This window comes from Balaenoptera borealis (assembly GCF_965194805.1).
Source record: "Balaenoptera borealis genome assembly, chromosome: 14".
NCBI lineage: Eukaryota > Metazoa > Chordata > Mammalia > Artiodactyla > Balaenopteridae > Balaenoptera > Balaenoptera borealis.
In genome coordinates, this window is record NC_138875.1 from 51,272,631 (window position 1) to 51,300,296 (window position 27,666).

A 27,666-nucleotide genomic window follows, 5' to 3' on the forward strand; every position below is an offset into this window, starting at 1 on the left:
TAAGTCCCACCTTGTCCATAAAATGTTTCAGATAACCCAGTCTAGAGTAGCCCTCCCTTACTATGAAATCCAGTTGAATTAATTTTGTTTTTGTTTTTTATTTTTAAGTAAAATTCTTCTAAAGTTATCCAGAAAAATAATATGCCAGAATGGTCCAGGAAAAAATTTAAATAAGGGTTACGAGGGGAGCCTTGCTTAACCAAATAGTCAAAGTCATTTTATAGTTTCAGAAATGATACAGAAGTGATAATGGCACAAGAACCAAATAAAATGTACAAAACAAATCCAAGTTCGTATAGAAATTTCGTACACATTTACAGGACTTCCCTGGTGGCGCAGTGGTTAAGAATCCGCCTGCCAATGCAGGGGACAGGGGTTCAAGCCCTGGTCCGGGAAGATCCCACATGCCGTGGAGCAACTAAGCCCGTGCGCCACAACTACTGAGCCTGTGCTCTAGAGCCCGTGAGCCACAACTACTGAGCCACCTAGAGCCCATGCTCTGCAACAAGAGAAGTCATCACAATGAGAAGCCCGCGCTCCGCGCTCACCATAACTAGAAAAAGCCTGCGCGCGGCAACAAAGATTCAACACAGCCAAAAAAATAAATAAAAACTAAAATATAAAATAAAATCTGAAATCAAACCCTAATTAAAAAAAAGAAATTCTGTACACATTTAGCTTTAGTGAATTCAACTAAAGGTACTTAGCCAAAGAGGGATGAGAGGGTGAGAGCATGAGTGTAAGGGAAGAACAGCTGGAGTGACTGTCCCCATCACTCGGTGAGCACACGTCCTGCAGTGAGCGTGACATGAGAGATGTGAACCTGCTATTCCCCCAGCTGGTCTAGTTTCCCTGTGCCTCTCCTAGAGTGGCTGTTTCACCCTACAGAGCGTGGTTCTGGGTGTAACCAAATGACATGTGCATTTCATGCAACATGGCCCCTGTATTACTGAGACATGGGACACTGGGATACTCAAGGTTATTCCAGCTCCGGTCAATTTTTGCCTGACATGTAGACCCTAAATCTATCTGCCCTGTGAGATGCAATACCACAAAAAAGTTGAGGTTCCAAATTTTCACCAACATCAAGATTTGAATGTAAGAAATAAAACCAGAAAAGTACTAAAACAAAATATGCATAAACATTTAAATAACCTCTCTAAGCATGACACTAATGGCTGAAACCCTAAAGAATAAAAGAGTAGGTACAAATATAATAAAACTTAACTATTGCAGATCTAGAATTGACAAAACAAAACCAAAAAATACACAAATGAAAAACAAAACTGAGAAGTATATTTGCAATATATAGTATGAAGCATTAGTTTCCTCTAAAAGATTTGTACAAATCAACAAAAAAATAAAAGAACATTCCACTAGAAAAAAATGGGTAGAAGACCTGGAAATCAATTCAAAAAAAAGATTTATAAATGGTCAATAAGCACATGAAAAAATCCAATCTAATTATTACCAAAAAATGTAAAATAAAATGACATACAATGTTTCCCTATCAAACTGGCAATATTTTTAAAAAGTGAACAGTCTTAGTATCCACTGGAGGCAGGCAGTTGCTCTCTTGCTGCTAGTAGGATGGTAAACAGATACAATCTTTCTGGAGGGTAATTTTGCAAAATGTATCAAAAGCCTGAAAAATGTCCCTAGGCTTTGGCCCAAGGGATCGCTTCTATAATTACATCTTGAGGATTTATGTACACAAATATTTAGCTAAAAGGATTCACTTTTAGTGCTGCTTTGAATGGAAGACAGTAAAACTATTTCAAAGGCCAGTAGTGGGGGATTATGGAACTTCAGTGGAACTTCCTGGTCCTGACATGATGTTATCAATGAACACTTATTAATACGGAAATATACTACTAACATACTATTAGATGAGAAAACAAAACAGAAAGCAAAATAGGAATCTACCTTTTTCTTTTAAGAAACAGTCTATGCATGTAGAACTGATCTGTAAGAACATACAACAAGCACTGTAGGTGGGCAGGCATGAGCATAGGGCAGTTGCAGGGGTATGGTACATATTAGTTCTTTGCTCACCTGTATTACATCATTTCTATAATAATTATGTATTGATCTTATATTAAAGTTATTTTAAATTTTAAAATGTTATCCATATGATTCATTTGTTATACTGTTACTTTTCCAGATATATGTGTGCTCTCTTCCCCTCTAGATGACAAGTACCTTCTACAGCCTTCACTATACTTGGCAGTGCCCTGGGCATAGTAGCTAATCATGAAATACTGTTCAGGAAAAACTAAAGCTTGGCTCTGTGGCCCTTTATGATCAAGTATGTACTTTCCATTTTGTAACATGTATTCTTTTGTTTCACAAACACCTATTATATGAATAGTATCACACTAGGCACTAGGGGTTCAGAAATGAGTGAGACACAGGCTGTCCTGCAAGTGTTCATAATGTCGTGTGGGCATTAAGAGGGGTGTGTGTGCAGGAATATCTAGGGCTGCTGATATGTGTGCGTGTGTAGGAGTATGCAGAGTTGTACGTTTGTGTACAGGCAAGTAGGTATGTGTATACGTGGGGATAGGAGTATGTAGGGATGAGTTTATATGGCGGTACGAGTATATAGATACACGTTGGGGGGGGTATGTAGGGGTGTGCCTGGGAGTAGGGGTATGTAGGGGTATATATAGGTATATAGACGGGTGTTTGCTGGAGCGTATAGGACTATGACATATTGGACCTTGTTCTCAAATGGCTGAAACAGGTACAAAACAAGAAAGAGAAGGAAGTTAATGATTTACTAAGTGAGCAGGCTTGTATTTTTCCCAAGAGACTTTTTTCCAGCCTCAATGAAACCAGCAGCCCCAGCCCTAGCTCTGAGCCTCAACCCAGCAGAGCCCCACTTACAGCCAGGGTGCCTGCAGCAGCCTGCCGGAAGAGCCCACCCCTACCTGCAAGACGGGGGAGGAGAGAAGGGGTGGGGGAGGAGCGGCACCCACCTTTCGCATTGTGTTCCTGTGTATCCAGGTTTGCAGGAGCACTTCACCTTTCCCCCAGTCACAACACAGCCGGTGGCAAAACTTGAAGAAAGAGAGAAAAGCCCCAGTAAAAACATAAGCTGATAGACTTTACGCTCATTATTTTTTGCCACAAAGAACCTGACTTGCCTTAAGTGAAATTGGAAACCAAGTGTCTGGCTACCTTTTGTGTGAAGAAAATTTTGCCCATCAAGACTTGTAGAGATAATGATGAATGCCTTCAGCTGACATCAGGCAAATTTGGCTGAATAAGGACTGAAGGCATTTACTTGGTTTCAATTTTTGGCTTGGAGAAATACATTCCTTCCCTTAAGACAGAGTAAAGTAACACACTTTGGAAGAGATGATTAGGACAGCATTTTTCCAGAATTAACAAGGAAGGAATAAAACAAGTCTAGGCAGAAAAAAAAAGAACAGAGAGTTCTGATTCTTTAAAGAAAAAATTTTTTCTCCTTGTTTATTCTAGTTCTTTTATATTGGGCACAATCCCTTCTGGGAAGAAACAGTGGTAGGTGGGCCAGGCCCTCAGAGCCTCAGAGGCGACTAAAACACAGAGCATGCTCAATGCCCAGGTATTTCTGTGGGCACAGCTGTTGGGGATTTCCACACTTTTCCAATCAGGCTGTTGGAATTTCAATTCCCTTTCAGTTCTTAACTGGTGTATTTTGAGAAGCTTCTTTAAAAAAAAAATTAAACGAAGAGACCATGAAAAAGTCTTGTTCCTTATGGAATGTCTGTGACTACTGAACATTACACTGACATAAATCTGAGGGGAAATAACTCCATTTATCTTTGGCTGGTAAAAGAATTCTTATTTGGGGGGCTTCTCTTGGCCAATTAGATACAGTTACACCTCTAAAGGGACAGTTAGAAATTTGTCAGCAGTATTAATATCGCCAGAAGGAGAATTAGAAAAAATAGGGTTTTACTGATAAATCTTAGGAACTGAATGTTACTTAAACTGCACAGAAGCTAGAAGCTGACCTTGATGATAATATGCTTTGCAACTAAAGATGAACAGCTTTCCCCCCAAAATTTCACCCCGTGAAAATCTTGCTGCTTTTTATTCTCTCTAGCTTCTGTTCAAACAAGCCTGGGCAACTGTCAAGTGATAGATCCCTTTACAAATAAAGCCACAGGACTGGGCAGGTTTAACGAGTATCAAATACACAGAGAGTAAACCAGGATGTACATTTCAAATATGCATCTCCAGAGAAGCCACATTGGGCAGGTGACCTCTGATAATTTTGACTTGCCCAATTTCTCTGCTAACTCAGCTAATTATCTATCAGCCTTGTGGTCCATAACTGTTCCAGAGCCTGGGCACTACTGATACTTTATCAGCATCATTCTGATTTCCAAACCAAATCTTGCTTCACTTAGTTACCTGTTATATTTTGTTTGGACCCACAGTAAACACGTCATGATGAGCAAGACTGTGACGAAGTGCCAAGGCCAAGCAGAGCCTGGATTATCGTGAAAGGAAAATGCTGCCTTTCTACCCACAGAGTCTGTGGGCCTTACTGGAGCCTGGATGATGATGCAGATCACATCTCTCTGCGGCTCAGGACTGTCCTGTGGCTTCCATCACACTGAGGATAAAATCCATAAAATCCAAGGGCCTTACTCTAGCCTGCAAGGTACAGGATCTGAATCCTGGTTGCCCCGCCAACCTCATCTCCTGGCCGTCTCTCTCTCTCACTGCCATCCAGCCACTCTTGCTTTCTTACTGTCCACAAACCCATCATCACAGGGGCTTTCTCGTCTGTTTTTTTTTTTTTTTTCCTTGCCTTGGACCCTCATCATAATGCCACGGCTTACTCCATCTCATTGTTCATTGGTCCCCGTCCAACAACTCCAGAAAGCCCTCCTACCACCCTCTGTAAAGAATCTACTCACTACCCATAACATAACCCTTTTATCAATGGCATAACCTATCTCCATCTGAAATTATACTTCAGATTGATTTGTGCACGTATTTACTGAGTGTGATGATTACCCCCACCCCTCTCCTCATAGTCTCCAGGTAAAGCCTCATGAGATCGGAGCCTTTGCCAACCTTCTTTATGGCAGTTTCCCCAGCATCCAGAGAAGGGCAGCCTCATGATGGGGCTGAATGAACAGCAAAAGAAAAGAGGAAAAGGCAAAACCCAGAAGCATACAACTTGGAAAGTCTGTTTTTGTTTTGGTTCTGGTTTGCATTTCTTGTTTATTCTTTTTTTAATAAAACTGTTTTATTAAGATAGCATTCACATACCATAAAATTCACTCATCTCAAATGTTCAATTCAATGGCTTTTAGTATGTTCAAACAATTGTACAAGCATGACTGCAATTTTTGAGCGTTTTCATCACTCCTAAAAGAAACCTCATACCCTTCAACAGTCACTTCCCATTTCCCTCCCACCACCCCCTCCACAGTCCTAGGCACCCACCAAACTACCTCCTCTCTCTATAGATTATTTTCAAACTTCCACAGTACCTGTTTGAATGAGGACACGGGCAGACCCTACAGGATCCGTGGACAGCGTCCCCATAGTAACCCTCTTTGCAGCGCTCACAGTGTTCCCCGGCAGTGTTATGCTGGCAGCTCTTGGGACAGATAAAGAGTAAAATTAATAACAGCCTATTACCTTTACTGCTATTGAGATCATTGTCTTCTTAATTACTCACACAATTATAACTCAAATCTGCTGACACTACAGAGTGATGTTGGTTTTGCTAACCACATGCTTCTCCTATCTAGCCAATGATTGTTGGTGCTAAAAAAAGGAAGTGCCCTTCTGTTAGCTATTTGGTGTTACCATCGGGAGGCAGGATGAAATGAAGTGAGACCAGCTGGGTTCAAATCCCACTCTAACATTTAGTAGCTGTGGGATCTTGGGCAAGTCCCTTCACCTCGCTGGGCCTCAGTGTTTTTTTATCAATCAATTATTACTGGTGTGTGATTTACATACAATTCTAATTTTCTTAAAATGTACAGTTAAAATAATACCCACTTTCCAAGGTTGTTGGGAGGATTTGTGGGATCCACAGAGGAGTCTCTCAGGGGCGTCAGATGAGGGTGCTGGCAGCTTCCTTTACTTTGCTCGGCTGCCCCGACTCTCTCAGAAACATCTGTTCTTTTGAACTAAGTGTTTACCTTTCCACATTACTTTCCTTTCTTTTATAACTCCAAATGACAATTTTAAAGAAGAACTGCCTGGAGAGAGCTATTTTAGTCCTGTCTCTACTTAGTTCTGAGCTGAAAACACTGGGGAAACAAGAACGTGGAGAAACAAGAATTGCAGTGAGGCCACCTGTATCCTACGAAAAATCCCTCTGAACTCTGGTCCTTTATTGGGGGCACAGGGAGAGGAGTGTAGAAGGGGGTTAGAACATGAGTTGCTTGATAAAGTCCCATAAGAATGTCTGAAATGCCCCTCAACCTCAGTTGAAAGTATCTGCCCCAGAATCTGTCTTCATCAGTCCTGCAAATTTGAGGCGTCTGCCTATCAGGTTTCCTTGTTTTACTGTGAATAAGTAAATGAGTGAATGAATGAATGAATGAATCCATATCCACTCCCACAGCATGTGCTCTTCGAACTCCATGGGACACCAAACATCTACTGGGCACGAACTAGATGCCCAACTATGCTAGGTACCAGGGATGCAAAGATGGATCAGTACCCTGACTCAGGGGTAGACAGAAGCCTGTGAACAGACATCTTCAATATAATGTGGGAAAGACGATGACAAAGGTGTGGCAGCATGTCACAAGAGCAGGAGGCGCCTCAGGGGAGGGGATGATGCCTGCGTGGGGACAGAAGGAGAGGAATGAGCTGGGTGGAGAAGCGGGGAAGGGCATCCTGGGCACATGGATCAGTGTGCACAGAACCTCAGTCCTGCAGGAGCACAGCGGCGCGTGTGGGCAATGCGAAGCAGCTGGTATTCCCCAGGGTGAAGTGCAAGGGGGCGGGATGCGGCGGGAGAGGCAGCAGCGCAGATCAAGGGGGCCCTGAGGCCGCCCGAGAAGTGTGGACATCGGGCTGTGAGCCTCAGGGGAGCCCCGGGTCAGCTGTGAGTTGCAGATAAATCATCCTGGGGGCAGGGGGAGACAGGCTCCAGCAACAGGGAATAAAAAGGAGGAAAACTGAAGAGAGGATGAGAAGAGAAAGGGGAAGGGACTGGGAACGGAGGGGAAGATGAGGGGTGACTGGGCACAGAAGGCAGGGGAAGTGGGGAGAAAGCAGGCCAGGAGAAGAGGGAGAGGCAGGGCCTTGGTGGAGAGAAGGGAGCCCGTCATCAGCGCTCCCTCCAGCCCACAGCACCCACGGGATGCATCACCACCTCCAGCTCCCTCCCCACTGGACACACACTGCTTTACTGGCCAGGGATTGGGCTGCTTTCTTTTCACACATCAAAACTTATTCTTGAAACCACAGGGAGATTTGCACATGTGTGAAGGTCCCAGATTTTAAAATTGACTCTGGACCTTGAGAGGCGGAGGCCAATCTGCAGATCGTCCCATCTGCTAGTGGAAGGTGCTTGGTTTCCTCGTTTCTGTTCTTTGAGGATGAGGGCTGCATCCTCAGCTCCCACACGAGGGCCACGACGGAGAGCAGTGCCAGCACTCACTGCCTGCCATTGAGCGGCACCTGTGTGCCTGTACACGTGTGTGTACGTGTGTGCAGGTGCATACATGCATGTGTGCACACAGGTACATCTCCCCACGAGACAGCAAGCCTCCTGAGACCAGGGATTATGTCCGATGGTTTTAACCCCCAGCACTTTGCTCAGTCCCTTCCAAAAGAGCAAATACTCAGGAAGCGTTCCCTGAATGAATTGTTTCTAGAGGCTACATGGCCATTAGGGACAAGTGTAGACGGAGCTACAAAGAAAAGTGGGAAAGAAAATCTTGTTGTTTGATTAAAACATGAATTATGACTCTCACGAGTGATCTTTTCACCGGTGGCTGAACCACAGAGAAAACTCCCTTTTTTCTTTGGCAGTTTTGATAAAGTGGACTCGACATCTAGCAACGGTTTAATGACAAGATAAGTATTTTTCATGAAATTGTCTACCTGGGTTACACACATCATACAGTATGAAACACAAACTATTATACGAGATACCTAAGAGCTGGAAGACAACATCACCCAACATCTTTTATTCCTTTTGAACTTATACGGTTAAGATCCTACAGAATATTCCATCAGGCTCTTTACAACAATTTCCTGTCCTGGCCTGTCCCGTCTTGCAGAGGAAGCAGTTCCCCGGGACATGCCGGACGCGCATAAAATAGTCTAGGAACTCAAAGAGCTGAAACACACTCTAGTTGCCTTACTCAATGCAGAGGAAACCTGCGTCAGGAGAATGTATTTCCAAACAGCACAACAGAAGCGGCGGCTCTGGTTTCCTGGGGGCACTGGTGAGCTCTCCTTTCCTTGGAACTGTCCGTCCTCCCTCTAATCGGGGAGGCCCTGGCCACCAGGGAGAGGACCTCTGAGGACAGGGAGGAAGCCAGCAGAACAAAAACTGTTCTGCGTCAGGATGCATGAGAAAAATCTCCCGAGAATCTAATCTTCTGTGCAAGAATTTTCTAACATATTCCAAAAGAAGATAGTTTTCCGGTGGCTAAGTCGTAAACCAATGGGACTGCCCTCGCCTGTCTTCCCCCATAAACCCACTGCCTCGGCAGCCGTGGCGGTGAGCGAGTGTGTGCCCTCAGCCCTTCTTACCATCTCCTCCTCCTCTCATTGCTTTCTGGAGCTACCTGACAGCCATGAGGTCTCCTCTCGCGACCTCCTGTCACCCCAACAAAACTGGGGTCCAAAGTAGTAGCTCTGGTTTATTATACCCTGGCAAGAGTTAAGGCCCAGGATCTACCCACTACTATCATCTAATGAGAGAGATTTAGAATCTAAGGTATAATTGAATTGCTCAGACAGGTGTTCTCTGACGGCACACGTTAAAATGGAGGGAAAAGTGAGTGGGAAATAATTCAGCTTGGTTACTTGGAGACCCCTGCGTTCACACGGCAACCTGTATTTAGGGTTTGGTAGGAGATGCGACATTTGATATCTCAGGGCCTAGTAGAGGGGGATGGGGAGACATAGATTGTCTGCTGGTAGCGTCAGAGCATCAATTTACTCACAATGCATATTCCCGAGCCATCCTGGCAGCGATTTGAATGTCCGTTGCAATTGCAGGGAACACACCGTCCAGTATATAAGCCTTTGTTATCCCGATAGTATCCGGGGCTACAACCCTATTTTTCAAACAGAGCATTCAGTCAATACAGAGAAAGAAATTATCATCCAAAGCAGGTGACCATTCTGACTGTCAAGGATTCACCTTTCTATCTTCGCTCCTTTAGCTGGTATGTGGATTTCTACTTTCAAATGTGAGCCAGGTCCACTTGCTTTTTTGGTCAGCTTCTCTGTTGTTTTCACACCATGGTAGGCGTGTGTGTTGGTGCCCGCGCTGGAGACGTGTGGTGGGGAAATCAGAGCGGGGGGAGGGGTGGGGGGGGGGAGTATGGAAGTAGGGTACCTCTCCTCCTCCCACCAATGGTTTTGAGGGCCAGTGGGGGGTGGAGTGCTGAAAAAGCAGAGGATCAGGACCTCAGTCCTTCGGGGGGAGGACCTCTGAGCAAATCCCTTCAAGTTCAAGTTCTCTTTGGGTAGCCAGTCCCTCTCCAAGTGTGGGTTTGGGCTGGTGGGGAGCAGTATGGGAGGAGGAGGAAAGATGGGGTTTTCACTGGGATCTATACAGCAATGGCAGAACCGGTGGGACCCTTTCACTGCCACTCACTGGTCTGTGGGCTACAGGGAACCCCAGGGAAAGCAACCAGCTTGCATCCTAGTACAGAACTCGGCAGGGATGTTTGGTTCCGATTGAACACCAAGACCCAGCCTGAGGAAGTCTCCTGAGTGCGGTCTCCTCTTGTTCAGTACTGCTTCGATTAATTCTATCTCCACTAATTGTCTCTTTCCAGTGTAACGCACGTGATTATTTTTCATGTGGATGAAAAGAATTACGGTTTTCTTTTGACGAACTGATATTTTTTTTAAAAGATTCTAGTGAAGAATGTCCCCAATAGAAAAAAAAGCAAGTATTATTATACCAGCCATTAAAAATTATTTAGATTTCTGTCTTTAAAGAGAATGATAGGCATTTTCTTTATTTTGGCAGAGCCAAATGTGCACTGATTAAAGTCAGATGTTATCTCTAGTTTCTTTCATTGATCTCCTATACAGCTTTTTTTTTAAAGCATCAGGAAAAATTAATACTTCAACATAAAAGATCATCTTTTATCTAATCTCTTTAAACAGCACGTACGTCTATGAGACTCTGAGGTTATAGTCAAGGGAAATCTGCTCTCATTCATCCATGGCCTTAAAGGTCTCTAGCTGGCCAGGTTGGGGAGAGGAAGAAGCCAATGCACTGGGGGAGAAAGAAGCTCACATCTTTCCTAGAGTGGAATATTCCAGTTGTGGCTAGAAGCTCCTTCCAAAAATGACACAATGATTCCAAATCGTACACAATAACAATACTATCATTTACAATATAATTTTCTCTTCAGCTATTAAGAACCATGTTTAGGCAAAAGAATGCATTGCAAAAACTTAGATTACTTTATGTGTTCTATGAATAGGCTTGTCTAAAGGAGAATCCAAATATGAAAGGAATGTTCTTGAGCTGAAAGCACGACTGAGAGATACATTTGAATGAAATTCAGCCAGTGGTGGTGTGATCGTATCTACAATCTCTACTAACAAGTGACAAGTGCCTTATAATTATCACCATATATCACATTACACGCTTATAAAATAATCCAATTTGGTAAAGAACAAATTATCCAAATAAATAAATATATCTGGTTTGATTATGACAACATGTCCAGTAAAAGCCTTAATTAAATATGCTTTGGTGGGTAGGATGGTCTATCCTGGCTAAAGTAAATCACCCATCTTAATTTGCTCTTAATTAGAAACAGAAAAGTACTCTGCAAGAGTTATGCATCCTGTGACTCTCAGAACATTTGTCAGTTACTGAAATATAACCATTTTCTCACCTCTATAAGGCAAACAAACTCCAGATTTAACATAAAATGCCGTTCAACTAATTAGATTGTACTGAAGACTTATTCTAAGTGAAAATGAATGTATCCTAATATATTATTTCAGTAAAGAGGCTTTGCAACTAATCGTTTTCTTAAGTGATAATTTTTCAGGATAACTTTTCCAATAAACTTTTGTAGTACAAATGATGAAATTATGTCTCTATCAAGTTTCCAGGGCTACTTCAGCAGCCATAGGATCTATTTCTCTGTGAATATACATGTACCAGCCAGAAGTTTAAAGACAGTGAAAGCAGAAGTTATGAATGTCTGATGTCTGGCAAATTGAAGCACGTCTGTTAGGTATTATAGAAAATTGATCTCATCACTTTCTTAAAAAGGGATTTCATTGATTCTCATGGTTAACTTTGTGGGTAATTTCTCTCCCAAGCAGAATTCGGAAGTCTATAGGCAACAGACTCTTTTGTCCTGAGGCTTGTGTTACTCTCAAAAGGGCACAAAATTTCATAGATATTAACATCCCACAGGCATTCAAACTCTAGCTAGCTGTCTCAGCACTTCCAGGTGGGCTGATGTTTATAGGATTTGTGGTTAACAGCTCAGGAGAGCAATCTGTCAGGCACCGTAATAAACACTGCCTGTCAACGGGATGGGGAGCCATCAGTCCTTCCTCCAGCCCACCACTCCTCACTCATCACCCTAACTTAAAATGTCACGGAGCTGGGAACCCTTCCCCATCCCAAACCAAAATGTAAAAGGGACGTTACCTGGCTGGGTTTAAACTCCACATAACTTGCTTGCCGTTGGCTTTGACCGGGAAGCTGAGGAAGCACTACCCTTTGCTGCTGTGAATTGTATCCCAGACACTGCCCCAGGGCTGCCCCAAAGATCCACAGCCATCCCGTGCTCCGGATGGACCCCCTCACTGCCGGGGGCATCCTGGTCTCTGGGTGTCCTGCTGGCTGCACGCAGATCTCTGCCTCTTCCTCTTATACCTGCCCTTCCGGCTCAGTGCCCAGGCCCGGCTGACTCAGGTAAGGCAGGCTGTCTGCGGCAGGAGGCCCCACCTGTAAACTTCACCCATGAGTCAGCCTGTGAGAGAGCGCACATAACAGTCCCGTGGGGAAGCGCGCCGCTCCGTAATTCCTGCCAGGTGGGGCAGGTATCACCTTCTACCCACCTCACCCCCCAGACAGCACAGGCCGCTGTAAATCACAGGCTGAGTCATGCGCCAAGGACACGCCCTGGCAGGAGGGTGGTAATCCAGAGGTCCCTCTCTTTCCCTTGGGCTCTGAATTTCTTTTAATCGGGCTAGAAAAGAGGGAGAAGGCAGGGGGAAGAAGAACAGAAGCACCTGTGGTCTAAAAGTTACATGGCAGGAGTCCTGAGAAAACCACGGTGGGTATATTATATTTTAACCTGCAAATATATTGTATTTGCAGGTTAAAAAAGAAACTGACGTGCAGATCACCTTGGGGTTTTCTGCAATCCAGGGGTCAGGATGGAAAGTGAAGGATGTCGCTAAATCAACATCCGAGGCATGTCTGGAATTCTCAGAATGACAGTGCTTGCTATTTCCTGTTAATTGTGCTAGCCACTGTGGTTTTTTTCCCTCTTCAGGAAGAGAACATATTTGCAGTTTGAGACATGAAATGGTTTCATTTTGCGGCACCTTTTAATCACTTGAGGACAGTCAGGTTGACTGGGCCTCAAATGAAGATCTGCTGTGAGCTGGAAACTTGGACTGCAATTTCCTTTGAATAATCAGGATATTCAGTGGGCTATAACTGTTGGGGGCAGGTGGTGGAGGGAGGCTCTGGATTAGAGAAAGGCATGAGAACCCTGGGTCAGCTACTGGGAAAGCAGTGGCCCACATACTGGGATGCCCATGGGCGGGGTCCTTCCTGCTTCCCAGAAAGTCCAGATTTCTGCAACCCCCAGGATCCACTGAGCTTCTGTGGCTTTCCAATGGATTTTGAGACATTTGTGATTTCTTTTTCATATTTAGTACCTGCAAGTGGTCCAGGTAAGATAGAAGCTAGAGCCCAGCAGAAATTTGTTCAATGGTCAGAGGGCCCCAAATCGTCCAGCAGTGCTGGACAGCAGACAGGAACACCAGCCACAGGAGACCCTGGGGGGATTTTATGGTTTAGGAGCATTTCCTACCTGACATGAGTCACCTGTGTAGTCAGGGGGGCAGGCACACATCTCTACGTTCTGTGCTCGACGTCCACTTCCTGTTTCCGAGGCCTCCTCCAGCCCCACCCCGCTCAGGCTGAGTCGCTGTGTCTCGGTGAAGTAGAGGCCCCGGAGGTGCACACCTTCCAGTCTAGACAGCACCATCATCAGCTCTTCCCGAGACACGGGGGCACCACTGCTGGCGTGTCTGAAGTTTCCCTACATGTGAAAGCAGAGAGGCAAGGTCTCCCTGTGGTAAGCTCACTCCCAGGGCCTATCAGAGACAGCCAGCCAGAAGGAATCCAATAAAGCCATTTAAAATGCATCAGGGGAAAAATAAATAAAATAAAATGCAACAGGAAAAATGCTAAAATAAGATAGGTAAGTAGACACAGTGGATTTATATTCAGAAGTCACATGTCCTGGGTTATTTCCAAGAAGGGAGAAGGCCACGAGGAAGGGGTTAGAAATGAAGGCAGGAAATAAGGAGCAATAAAATGAAATCAGATTTCCCAGTGTTAGGCTTATCGTAAAATGCACTTTTATTTGTGCAAGCAGTAAGAGTGAGAAAGATACAGGAGAGAGACATGGAAACTGAATAAGTCACACAGCTCAGATCATTCATTAAATGTTCATAATTGTGATAGTACAATCTTTTCTTGCACACACACATTCATATTATTTTATTTTTATGATGGTAAATAACATGTAACATAAAATTTACCATCTTAACCATTTTTAACAGTAGGGTACAAGAGTGTTAATTATATTTACATCATTGTGCAACAGATCTTTAGAAGTTTATCATCTTGCAAAACTGAAACTCTGCACCTATTAAGCAATAACTCCCATTTCCTCCTCCCGCAGCCCCTGGCAACCACCATTCTCCTTTGTGTTTCTATGAATCTGAGTACTTTTTTTAAAATATAAATTTATTTATTTTTATTTTTGGCTGTGTTGGGTCTCTGTTGCTGCGCGCGGGCTTTCTCTAGTTGCGGTGAGCGGGGGCTACTCTTCATTCCGTTGCACAGGCTTCTCATTGGGTGGCTTCTCTTGGTGCAGAGCACGGGCTCTAGGCGCGCGGGCTTCAGTAGTTGTGGCTCACACGCTCTAGAGCGAAGGCTCAGTAGTTGTGGCGCACAGGCTTAGTTGCTCCACGGCATGTGGGATCTTCCCAGACCAGGGCTTTAACCCGTGTCCCCTGCATTGGCAGGCAGATTCTTAACCACTGCACCACCAGGGAAGCCCTGAATCTGAGTACTTTAAATACCTCATACAAGTGGAATCACACAGTATTTGTCTTTTTGTGACTTGCTTATTTCACTTAGTGTACTGTCCTCAAGTTTCATTCATGTTCTAGCATGTGACAGGATTTTCTTCATTTTGAAGGCTGGATTATATTCCAGTGTATGTACATGCCACATTTTCTTCATCCATTTACCTGTCAATAGACATTTCAGTTGCTTCTACCTTTTGGCTATCGCGAATAGTGCTGCAATGAACATGGGTGTGCAAATATCTTCAAAATCCTGTTTTCAGTTCTTTTGAACATAGAGTTGACCCTTGAATAATGCGGGCGCCAACCTTATGAGCAGTCAAAATTCTGCGTATAACTTCACAGTTGGCTCTCCATACCTGTGGTTACAAATTCGCAAATTCAACCAACTGCAGATCATGTAGTAGTGTGCATTTACTGGAAAAAGATTCAGCCACTTTTCTTGAATAAATGCTTTTCAGATTCCACAAGCCTTTGGTTAATTGTCAGAGTTCTAAAATAGTTGATTTTGACCATTTCTGCCGCATTGCTTTTATGGAGGAAAAACAGGTTCTTCACCATTTTTGCTGGCATCACCTCTCTCATATAAACAGAATCCCATAATAGATGGGCTTTTGTGTCTTGCTTCTTTCCCCCAGTATAATGTTTTTGAGGTTCATCCACATTGTGGAAAGTATCGATACTTTGTTCCATTTATTGCCAAATAGTATTCCATTGTACTGGGTGGACCAGTACAGAAATGTTACAATGTGTCTGGGAGTTCAAGGTACTTGAAAAAGTATCACCTTGAAGATATATTTACTAATCCTCACTGGACTTATTTAATAATATAATTGGAGCACTCTAAAGGAATAATTGTAACCATGTAGGTTTAATATGATGCTTTATAATTTGATGAGCTTTCCTTTATTTAGCTATACTATTCTTACTTCTTTTGGTGTTGGATGTTTTTGTGACTTTTCTTTTTATTCACCCCAAGCATTTGTTGGACAGTCACCAGGTCTCAGGCACTGAGGGAGGCCTGAGGAAGACAGGGAGCTACATCATAGCATTTACAGACTCACAAGAGTTTACAAAACAAGGATACTTAGGTGTAAAACAGGAGAGACAGCGGTAAGTGCCATAAAGATGGTGCAACAAAGCCCTGTGAGGATGGAGCCCTGTATATTTTATATAATTTATATTTTTAACTTAGATATCTAAATTATATTTATATAAATATAGTTAATATTTTAAATTCATAAAATAAGTCAAAAAAACAACTCTTTGAAAGGACTAAATCGTGGGACTAAAAGGCTCATCAAGAAGAATTTCATGTTTGCTTTTCCATTACCTCTACCACCTGCACTCGCCCATGATGCAGCCGGTCTGGCCGGGGGTGATTTGGCTCCTCATAGATGACAGACATGTGCTGACCCTGTTTAAAGAAACACATGAATGTGTTAGTGGCTTGGTTGGGATATTTTGAGGTTTATGATTGATCTAGGAACAAATGTCTATGGCTCTGCATTACGTGAGACGCCTGATTCTAAAAAAGTAGCTGCAAAATGAACCGACTGGCAAAAGGAGTAGTAACGTGGAAATGGAATAATAAGCCCTAACACGGTTCATTTTCACAAATAGGAAACCAGGAAAATTCTCTTGACTGAAAGTGGCTTAAAAAGATGGAAACAGTTTTTTTTTTTTTTAAATGATGCTTTGTAGTCAATGCATGAGGTGCTGGTTTCCTTACTGCCTACAGGACCGCACGGGTAGCGAGAAAGTGCTTTGGGGGGTGGGTTAGTGGGGAGGGCGGGGAGGGTAGAAGGTTGGCGGGGCTGGCGGGGCTGGTTGCATAGATAGGGAGTGGCAGGCAGAGCTGGCACGTGGGGGAGGAATGAGCCCTGCAGCCCATATCCTGCAGGATCCAGCCCTGCTCACTTAGCCTCCGCACGCCCGTCCCCATTACGGTGGCTCTCGAGGGTCCAACGGGAGGGTCAGCACCCACCAGCAGCACTCTCACCCCACACCCACACACAGAAGTACAGCTTTTCCGTTGTAGCACCAAACCCCAAAGGGTTTCATTCATTAGAGCCAGTTTTCAGAAAGAAGAGCATTATCTGCGATCACTAATTGAAAACTTTAATCTAAGAAACATGCCCATAGGCTTTTAACTTCAGTGGTTTGGAACAAAGCAGAGGAGTAAATGTTTCGTGAGCCTAAATTACTCTCCATGTTTGAAGATAAATTAAGAAGAAATTTTGGTCATCACTTCTCCATGAATTCCAACAGTCTGCATAACAATATAGGCAGTAAAATATAGGCATACTAATGGCCTGAATTTGAGATGCTCTGCAAAAATAATGAAGCTGAAATACAACATGTCATAACAGTATTTTTATCGTGGAACTATTTTTCCTTAGACTATAACTCTAAAATCTTGAGTGCTTCCTTTTCAAGTTGTTTTGCAAAGGTTCCTTTGAGAACCTTTTAAAACAACAGTTCAATACACTTGGGTGCCAGTAGAAACAAAACACAACACGGCCATGCCTGAACACAAAAAGCTACCAGAATGCAAGGCCCTCATCTGGCATGAGGCATGTGGGATTTTCCAGTCCCCTCTTATACTGTGAATGGCACAAGAAAACCCTTCAGGAAGCTGGAATTGCATTGCATTAATTACGGCACAAGTTCAGGCTATGGCACCTCACCCCATGTGTGAGGTTCTGTACATTGTAGGGGATTCAATGCAGGATGTGATATCACCCCTTACCTCAAGGAAATTTTCCAGATTGCAGTTCTGGACTGTGTGCCTGGCACATAGCATGCGGGTGTCACTTCTCTTCTCAGAAAACCAAAGGGGCTCCCCACTGTCTACCTCAGGCCAAATTCCTCATCACGGCATTAAACACCCCCCTTCCTACCCTTCCGGGCTTGTTTTCAATGGCCCGGCACATGCTGATAACACAGCCAACTTGGACTGCTCACCCCTGGAGGGCTGCTCCTCTGCCTAGGTTCAACTTACTCTCTGCCGGGGAAGGGGAAGGGTGTTTCTCCTCTCACGCTCATTCTTAAAGGCGTGGCTCAAAACTAACCTTTTCCATGAAGTCTTCTGAGGGCACTGACTACATAAGCCCCCACTTGGACTCCCGCTCCCACAGAGTCTTGTCTGGACACTGTCTCAAAGGCTTACTGTTCAGTGGACTGTAGGTCTTTGGTCATTTCTCTCATCTCCCCTCCTGGTTACACTTTTTTTTGAGGACAGGGATCACCTGTCCTTTATGAGCCCAGCAATGTGACTTTGCAAACAGGGAGGTCTCAAAAACGTTTGTGAGACAAAATTGAAAGATAGAGACATAAAACAAGTTTATGATGAGGCAGTGATTGTGAGACTCCAAGTGAGAGATGGTTAAGTTCTTTGGAAGGGAAGAAAAGAGAAACCATTTGGGGCTGGGATGGTCAGGGACCAAGGATCCTGAGGAGGTGCTGCATGCTCTAAACTTCCCTTTGAGTTTCTACAAAATATTGGAAATGACTTAAGCCAAACTTTCTGTAGGCCACTTATCAAGATGTCCTAAAATTGGATTGGCACCAATTGCAACCGCCACTCTCTGCTACTTGGGTCGTGTTCTGACACGTACGGTGAGCCGCACATCTGGCTTCTTTTCCAGAAGAACCATGTCACCAGGCAGTCCAAAGGACTTGATTTGGTAGGTTAGGTAGCCACCATATGAGGAAACCTGAAATTGAAACAGTAGGATTAATAGCACAAGCATTAAAAGAGACCATGGCAACACTAACTCATCTACAAAGTACACTGGCACATAGATCTGGAAAGATACACAATCAGCCTGTTAACAATGGTCATTTCTACTGAGTGGAATTGAAGATGGTATTTTAACTTTCTACTTTATACCATGTTATATCAAGTAAGATGTTTAATACGAACATGATTGAGTTTTACAAGCAAGAAGATACTTCTGTTAAAAAGAAAAATAGTCACGCAGAAACAAATAAGATCCTTTTATTCTAGATGATGACTAAACCAAAATGTCTATTTAATCCACAGCTATTCTAAGAAATCTAGGCCATTGCTTTCCTATTTAATGGAGAGATGTGGTTAATATCTATCAGTTACAAAATGAACCTCTAAAAATAAATTGTCAAAAAAAAAACTTCCCCTGAGGGCAGATGGTGAATATTTCCTAAGTGATTCTGCATTCTCCTGGATGCATAAGCCATGTTCGCCTGTACCACCAGGTATATGGGCCTCCTCTCAGTGCTGCCTCCGCAGCATGATGGTGGTGGAAACATGGAGGTGAATGATCATGGGTTTTTTTAGACAGCGACTTCACCTCTGGTCCTGATATCTCCCACCCTTAAAGTGAAAACTGATCAAGAAGGAAGGAGTGACCGAAGGATAGAAATCAGAGGCAACATCATCTCAGGGAAGGCAGACAAAATACCGTTACTGGAGATGCAAATAAGCTGGAGCAGGGAGGAGAGGCAGCCCTTCGGGGCTCCCAATCCACTGAAGTTCCTCCCTAGAACCTACAGCCTACACAGCTTCACAGAGTTATGACCTTAGAATCTGGAAGTATTCCAAGGTAACATCTTGAATCATCTTACTGAGATTAAGTATTGCCTTTTTGATGGGCTGAGAAGGTTAAAAATATGTCTACATATTCTTTGATATTCTTGCTTTCAAGAGGTGAGCTTAATCCTCCTCTCGGAGTGTGGGTTGGGCTTTGTGACTGGGTTCTAATGAACAGAATAGGTTAGAAGTGAGGGTGTGTCATTTCTGAAATTAGGTTACAAAAATGTTGTTCTCCCTCCCTGTCTCTCTCTCTCTTTCTCTCTCCTCTCCCCTCCCACCCACCTCTTTCCCTCTCTCTCATTTGCTTTGGAGGAAGCCAGCTGCCATGTCATGAGGACCCTTAGGCAGCCTATGGTGCGCCTCATGTGAATAGGAACTGAGGCCTCTGACCACCAGCCAGCCAGGAACACTGGCCTGCTGACAACCACGCCAGTGAGCTTGGAAGTGGATCCTCCAGTCCCAGATGCCTGCAGCCCTGGCTGACAGCTTGACCACAACCCCATGAGAGACCCCGAGCCATCCACTCCTGGATTCCTGATCCATGGAAATTGGGCAAGAAAATAATGGTCTGTTGCTTTAAGCTTCCAAGTTTGTGGGTCATTTGTTAGCCAGGACTAGATGACCAGTAAGTACAGGGCTCGCCATGTGGACGTGAAGAGGTATATCACGTGAGGGAGAAGTGGGGTCATATGAAAGGAGCAACATTCCCCACGCTCAGAGGTCAAAATCCATAGTCCTTCAACCTGAAGACAGAATCAGAGAGCTCAGGCTGACAAGGGCCGAATATTCAGTCATTGTAGATGTGAGACTATGGCATCGCCTGGGCTGGGCTCTGTGAAATCCACCCCTTCTCCAAAGCTCTATCCTGGGCCACCAGGTGCATATGTCACCTGAGGATGTTTCTATGGGATGCTCACACATCTGTCCATATAAATGAGTGTAGGTGGTCAGATCCTGGAATAATAATTTACGCAGCAAAGGAAAAGCAACTCCATTATAAGCTCCCCAAGGAGCGTCGAACCACACGTGACTCCCAGTCTCCCAGTTTATCCCTCTTCTCCCCCTTCCCCCCTTGGTAACCATAAGTTTGTTTTTTACATCTGTGACATATACACACTACTACATATAAAATAGATAACGAATAAGGACTTACTGTACAGCACAGGGAACTCTACTCAATACTCTGTAATGACCTATATGGGAAAAGAATCTAAAAAAAGAGTGGGTATATGTATATGTACAACTGAGCCACTCTGCTGTACACCTGAAACTAATACAACATTGTAAATCAACTATACCCCAATAAAAATTTTAAAAAAAGAAATAAAATGTATTCATAACCACACGTGACTCTACTAATGAAAGCCGTGCTGTCACTGGATCCTGTGCTTCTTTTAATAAGCTCATGAGTCACTTCTCAGCTTTTGTTTTCCTGACAAGGGGCCCTTCTTCTGCTTTAAAACAAAGAATTCTCAGCATTGGCATTTAAAAGCATACATGTGCCGTTCGCGGCAGATATTATTTAAATGGTTATTTCCCCAGAGGTAAATTCTTTGGCATTAAGTGAAAATCAGGGAGAACCTGGTGCAGGATTTCCTTTGCTGGTGAGCAACCATGTGGGCCGCTGAGGCCCGTACACCCTCAGCCTCTCCATCTTCTGCATTTGTGATTAACCGAAGTTCTTCAGTTTTAGTAACCTGAACTTCCAGAACCTTCCTTCCAGACATCCAGTAAATGATGCCCGTGCAGTGATGGAGGAGGTCCAGCAAGAGCGCGGGAGGACAGCAGGACATGGTTACCTTGTCCCCCAGGTAGGAAGGCGGGGCGACCCACGACGCGCTGTGAACCGTTGAGGGCAGCTCCTGGAGGTCGGCCACCACGCTGCTGCTGCCCGGGTTGAAGGAGACGGGGATGTCCACTCCGTCCGCCGTCTCCAGGCGCCAGCCCATCATATCCACAAACTGAAACACAGAGGCAACGGATGGAAACGTGTGCCCATGGCGTCTCTGGCGATGGTTGAATTATGCAGGTAGAAAGAGCCGTGGGGCAGCCAACTTACTTCAAAGGCTTCCCTCCGGTATCTCCTCTCGTGTCTGACTCCAGTGAGGGGGCCCACTCCCACTCAGCCCCCACCTGACCCACCGCAACTAGGAATTCTCAAAGGGTAGTGACCAGATGCACGTGGGACTTATCCTTGTAGCCCAGCACGCATCCTGGTTCCTGACATTTAGTAGGTGTTCAATAAATATTCAAATAATACACAAATAAGGGTGTGAATAATAACTAGGACTGTGGGCACATTTTAATGGTGAGCTCCTTAGAAAATGTGATGCGGAATACAGTGGACTGCTGTCATTATTTTTCTCTAAATGGAGCATCAAAATTATTATTATTTTTAAATATTTATTTACTTATTGGGCTGTGTTGGGTCTTAAGTTGCGGCAGGCAGGATCTTTAGTTGCGGTATGAGAACTCTTAGTTGTGGCATGTGGGATCTAGTTCCCTGACCAGGGATCGAACCCAGGCCCCCTGCATTGGGAGCATGGAGTCTTAGCCACTGGACCTCCAGGGAAGTCCCAAGGAGCATCAAAATTAAATATTCCCCGGATCACAAAGGAAGCCAGGAGTTAAACTACGAGGGGAAGAAAAAGAAGGAACTGACAAGACATAGATTCAGAATAATGCTTCCGGGTTCCCCTGAGGGTAAGAAGGGGAGACTTCAGGGTGGATTTACAAACTAATTTTTTTTTTTTTTCCAATTACAAGCCTGCATTCCTTTCAGGAGGCAGGCAATAAAATAGAGAAAATAATCTCTCTTTGAGTACTTGTTGGACATTAAGACATGTCACACAAGAAAGCAAGCATGAGACTAGTGGTTCATGGAATCATGAAGACAACAAAAGTTTTAGCTTCCTGGAGTTAATTATAAAAGTGGCTAAAGACAAGATGTGGTTAAAACAGGTGAGAAGGAAAGTAAAAGAGGAAGATAAGCAGATAAGAAGAAACGAGGGACAAGAACAACTAACTCCATTTATTTAATGAGTTTTTATTGAGCATCTACTATGTTCCAGATCCTGCTCAAGGCACTGGGATTGTATCAAGCAGCCTACATGTGAGTGGTGGAGAAAATAGATACGTAATAAACAAGATTTAGAACTGTGACACATGCTATGAAGTACACAGAGAAGGGTGAAGCCACAGAGTGAGGATGGCATCTCTAAGCTCTTGAGACACTTGAGCAGAGAGCTGATGAACTGAGGGACATGAGGACATCTGGGGACAGAACACTGCAGGCTGAGGACCAGCGAGCACAACGCTTAACATTCGAACCAAGCAAGATGCTACAAACCCCACAACCCTTCACGTTTCATGCCAATGCATTACTTCCTCATTTGGAAGTACTAAATGAAAACAAAAGGAGTCTAATGCCCTGCCTACCTTAGCTCTTCTCTTATGCGAGCTGTGACAACGATGACTGACTCCGAAACAAAAGCAGCTGGTACAACCTTTGGGGTTCGCTGGGTCCAGGTAGAATGACCCTTCCTGACACACGTTACATTCTGTACCTTCCACATTTTCCTATTGAAGAAAAACATGAAACGAGAGATCATTCCTTCCAAAGGTTCTCTGATTGAAGAGAGCTACGTGCACAAATTAAGTATCGACATAAGATGATAGAACATGGATGCTAAAAAAGCATCCAGAGTTGCACGGCTGTTAAGCTTTTTTACCACATTAATGATTTAAACTTGTATACCATGTACAAATGGAAGAGAGGATTTCCTGAATTTCCTAAGATGCCCTTTGGCAACCTGAAGGTAGAGAAAGAGCACCAGAAGGATTCACAATATGGGGGGGGGGACAGGTTCATCCCACTTACTACCACCTTAGAACATCCACTGGGACTCGGGAGCTCTCCTGCACCCCGCAGAACGCCTTGGAGGGAGACGATTAACCTGGGGTGCATGGGACAGGAATAGGCTTCAGGGGAACCCACATACCTCCTGAAATTATAGACAAACGTTTGTGTCGATTTTTCTGAAGACAGTATATATCTGTCATCAGATTCTTAAGGAGGTCTGTGGCCTCTTCAAAGGACAAGAGCAGTGCGGGGGCGGGGGTGGGGGGGGAGGTCTTCGCTTCTAACTATTTCTATCCAATGAGAATGCCTAGAAAATGCCATAGTCATTATGGAAATCTATCTTGGGTCAACCCCATTTCCCACTGATTTTTATACAATGACTCAGCATGAAGACCCTCCACAATGGTCAGTGGCCGACCTCTCCAGCGTTGCACGTTCTGTCTTACCTTGCAGAGACAAGACCCTGTCCCCATGTCACAGGCTGCTGGCTCAGTCCCATCTCTGTTGCATTGGCAGGGGAGGCACTCAGGGAAGCGGTAGAAGCCGGAAGCACACCGGTCACACTGCCGCCCTGTGATTCTGGGCTTGCATCTGTACTTAAGCAAAGGAAGCAAACGTCCTCGTCATCCTTCTACACACACTTCTAGAGCCGACCTGCACTGCCGCAGAGCAGTTGCTGTATGAAGCCAGTTAAATAGACACAGGGCCTGTCCACGGGGTGCTAGCGTCCAAGGCAGAATGGAGAGAAGCGGATACAAGGCACTCACACAAAATAGCTCAAGGTGACCGTCATCCTGATGATGAAAGGGGTCAAAAGATACACACTTGCAGTTATAAAATGAACAGGTCCTGGGATGTCATGTACAGCATGGCGACTATAGTTAATAACACCGCATTGCATATTTAAAAGTTGGTAAGAGAGTAAATCTTAAAAATACTTATCATGAGAAAAAAAAATTTTTAACTATGTACGGTGACGGGTGTTATCTAGACTTACCATGGTGATCATTTCACAATGTACACAAATATTGAATCGTTATGTATACACCTGAAACTAATATAATGTTACATGTCAGTTATACCTTAATTAAAAAAAAACAATGACCATCATTGATGTGATTCCAAGGGCCAGGCTTGGTACTAGGCTCTGGGGTGCACAGAAGGACACAGACCCTGGGCCTGAGAGCTCTTAAGGTAAGTGTTGAGGTGGAAATGTGAACGATATACACACAGGATCTAAACAGGGGTTAGAGGGCCAGCTCGGACCCAGCATCCCTGGGGGAGTTGATGCCTGAGCTGAGTGTAAAAGGCCAAGTGTCCCGGGGTAGGAGGTGGGGCAGGCGTCCCAGACGGCAGGAACGGGGGGACACGGCTTGGCATGTGCAGGGAACGCAGCGGGTGCTCCTGGAGCAGGGGTATGAGCAGGGATGCTGAACCACGAGCCTGGAGAGGCGGGAGGGGGCCGGCCATTGTGACACTGTCCCAGGGCCCTGAAGCACGGGGCTGAGCCCTGCACACTGAAGGCGGACTGGCCAGAGTTCCACCCCAGCTCTCACATGTATTAGAGACAGCGTCTCAGCAAGTTATCCAACTTCTCAAGGCCTTGCTTCCTCGTCTGCGGGAGCCGGGAAGCAGTAGCCGCTGCCTCCCAGGACCACCGTCATCTTGAAAAGCTTTCAGAGAGGTGGGAGGGCGGATGGCTGTGTGTGAAGGACTGAGCTGAGATCAGTTCCACAGCAGGTAGATGAGGCGGCCGAACGAGGGCAGAGGTACCCAGTATGGATGGGGGGATGGGTTCCAAACTATCTTAGGGTGCCGATGCTGGGGCTCGTTGTGGTCTGGGTGAGGGGACAGAAGGCAAGGAGGCCCCCCAGTGGTCTGGCTGGACAGTGGAGCAGGGAGGGAGGAGGGAAATGGCCTGAGTGGGGCTGGGCTCCAAGGAGGCTCTGGGAGCTCTGAGCACAAGAGTGGCTGAGAAAACACTACAGGCTTCTCAGGGCTGAGAAGCCCAACACCCGAGAGGTGAGGAGAGGAAGAGGCAGCTTGGTCACTGAGCTCCACAGCTGAAGCCTGATGGATCTACATACTGATTTTTTTCTTGTCGGTCCCAAGAAAGTATTCGGAAATCTGCTTTCTATTAGACTGTTAGGAGTATAATCTGATTTGAAATATTTTATCGTTAACTTGCTACCAAATGTAAGCTATCGCCTATCTCACTCGAGGATAATGAAGATATGGTATCTATATACAATGGAATACTACTCAGCCATATAAAGGAATGAAATCTTGTCATCTGCAGCAACATGGATGGACTTGGAGAGCGTTCTGCTAAGTGAAATAAGTCAGACAGAGAAATGCAAATACTGTATCATCTCACTTATATGTGGAATCTAAAAAATACAACAAACTAGTGAATATAACAAAAAAGAAGCAGACTCCCAGGTGTAGAGAACAAACTGGTGGCTATCAGTGGGGAGAGGGAAGCGGGGGAGTAAGTGGTACAAACTATTATGTATAAAATAAGCTGTAAGGATATATTGTACAACACAGCAAATATAGCCAATATTTTATAGTAACCGTAAGTGGAGTATAACCTTTAAAAATTGTGAATCACTATATTGTACACCTGTAGTTTATATCATATCGTGCATCAACTATACTTCAATTTAAAAAATAATCTCACCCCAGGGACCATCCCCAAAAAAGACAAATATAACTTTATATCCCAGTAAGTTTGCCTTTGGCAAATATCTGCTTATAATTAAGTAAAGAATTCTGTACGTGATTAAGAACACAAACTTGGGACCAGGCGGCCTAGGTTTGAATCCCAACTCTGCTACTAACGGGAAGCTCGAGCAATTAATCTCTTTACAACTGACTTTCCTCATCTGTAAAAGTAGCTCATAATACCCACTTCATAGGATTACCGTGAGAATTAAATAAAATAAAAATCTAAAAACCTTAGACGAGTGCCGTGCACACATAAGTATTTGCTATCATTACTCCTGTTATGGTATCAGCCAAGGGGAGCAGATGTGTTTCCCTTTATCCCACTCACCACACCTAAAAAGACAAAATCACTTTTACCTGCAAGGCCTGCTGATAGGTCAAATGTCATTCAGCACAGCCCCACCCCCTCATCTCCCTCCCTCCCTGATACCTGCAGAGACTGTTTCCGTGAGGAAGAAAAGTATTCTCCAAATCACACCTCTAGTGCTCTAGGCGGAAGGTGGAAGCAGTCTGCTTGGAGCGATTGCTGCAAACTCTGGAAGAGGTCAGGGACCCTCTGGGAAGCTGGAGAAACTATGGGCCATCTTCTCAGAAAAGTACTTCCACCCACTCACAGGTTACATCACCTCTCTCTCTCTCTCTCTCTTTCTAGCACACACAATTTTGTTCCTAGGCCCAGGTTAAGAACACCTACTCTCTTCTTGTGAATCCCAAACTAAATGCAATCACGGGCCAGCAGAAAATTGACTGCTCCCAGATGACTCCCTATTTCTGGAGCACAAGAACCCTGGTGGGTGAGAGATGGGAAGGGAGAGTACAGATAACCCCTCCAAATAAAACTGCCTGGAAGAAGAAACCTAGATCAGAGGAGGAACTTTGGCAATGACCCGACTTAGCCTGGGCGTTCCCTGCTCCTCCCACCTGGCAGTGAGGAAAAGGATGCCGTGGACGGCGCTCTTGTCACAAAGTGCCATCCAGGCAGCCTGTCGTCCTGAAGTCCAGGATGCTTCTTTCAGCAAACACACAGGGCTGCTGGCCAACAGGTGCATTCACGGAAGGCTGGTGCCCACGAGCCCCTCACACCCTGAGTGCCTCCGGGGGACAAGTGACCCTGAGCGCTGACCTGGACCCGGGCCTTGAAGGTGAGGACAGGCAGACGGGAGCCTCTTTCTTATATTTTCACTTCATTGGAAAAGAAAGGAAGGGGAGTATTATGCAGGGTGGACAGCTGCACAAGCCGCTTGTCGAGACCAGGAGAAACGTCTGCCTGTTTATTTCAGGGCGTCCGTGGGATGACGTGGTGGGAGGGAGAGCTGGGCAGAGAGGGTGTAACCGCGCCGGTAACGTGGGATGAAGCGCTGAGCCTCACCCAGCACGTAGGTAGCAACCGAGCACAGAAGAGCGGATAGAAAAAAGCAGAAAGCTGAACAGAGTGATAGCAGCAGTGGCCTGGGAGCTGAACCCAAGGACCCCGGGTGGGACTGATGGGCAAGGGTTCACCACAACATGGAAAATACGATGTCTGGATTCTGTGTAACGCAACGCCGAGAGCATTGAACACGTGAATCCTGTGCAAAAACAGGCAACCAAAGGAGTTTTGGGTGGTGCCATGACAACAGGGAATAAAAAGGAAACTTCCTCCTCAAAGTCTGGCTGAATGTCTTTTAAAAATGACCTGAAGTCAGCCTGACCTTGCACACTCCTCCAGGGAGACTCTGTGCTACCGGAGGTGCTGCCCTTCCTGCAACGGCAAGAAGGTTCCAGTTGCTGCTGCCAGGAGGTGCAGAGTAGCAGCACCGAGGATGCGGGTCAAGTGAAGTCATCTCCATGGCAATGAGCTCAGGGCCAAACATTATGCAATGACACCTTCACGTGTGTGGGTGCTCGTGTGTCTCACAGGTCACCAGAAAGTCAGGCATTAGGGTGAACTCTACCCTTTGCTCATTAAATACCACGGGCC

The 27,666-nt window shown here is 44.9% G+C and overlaps 1 protein-coding gene across 8 annotated transcripts in view; it reads right to left on the minus strand.

The window, feature by feature from the left end:
* LAMA3 (laminin subunit alpha 3) overlaps positions 1-27,666 on the minus strand; it is a 241,691-nt gene that overhangs the window by 65,035 nt on the left and 148,990 nt on the right. For 7 of the 8 annotated variants that reach the window (XR_014234427.1, XR_014234428.1, XM_082355461.1 and 4 more), the window contains 9 exons: positions 23,423-23,567; positions 22,553-22,693; positions 20,914-21,075; positions 18,159-18,257; positions 15,872-15,955; positions 13,251-13,481; positions 9,156-9,269; positions 5,502-5,611; positions 2,982-3,062 (listed from right to left, as the gene is read on the minus strand). Coding sequence is in view for 6 of the 8 variants with exons in the window: in XM_082355461.1 (XP_082211587.1) it covers positions 2,982-3,062; positions 5,502-5,611; positions 9,156-9,269; positions 13,251-13,481; positions 15,872-15,955; positions 18,159-18,257; positions 20,914-21,075; positions 22,553-22,693; positions 23,423-23,567 (1,167 nt within the window). In the remaining 2 variants the exon portion in view is untranslated. Of the gene's footprint in view, positions 1-2,981; positions 3,063-5,501; positions 5,612-9,155; positions 9,270-11,851; positions 12,215-13,250; positions 13,482-15,871; positions 15,956-18,158; positions 18,258-20,913; positions 21,076-22,552; positions 22,694-23,422; positions 23,568-27,666 lie in introns of those variants that run through there. The other variant, XM_082355465.1, reaches the window with a different exon arrangement.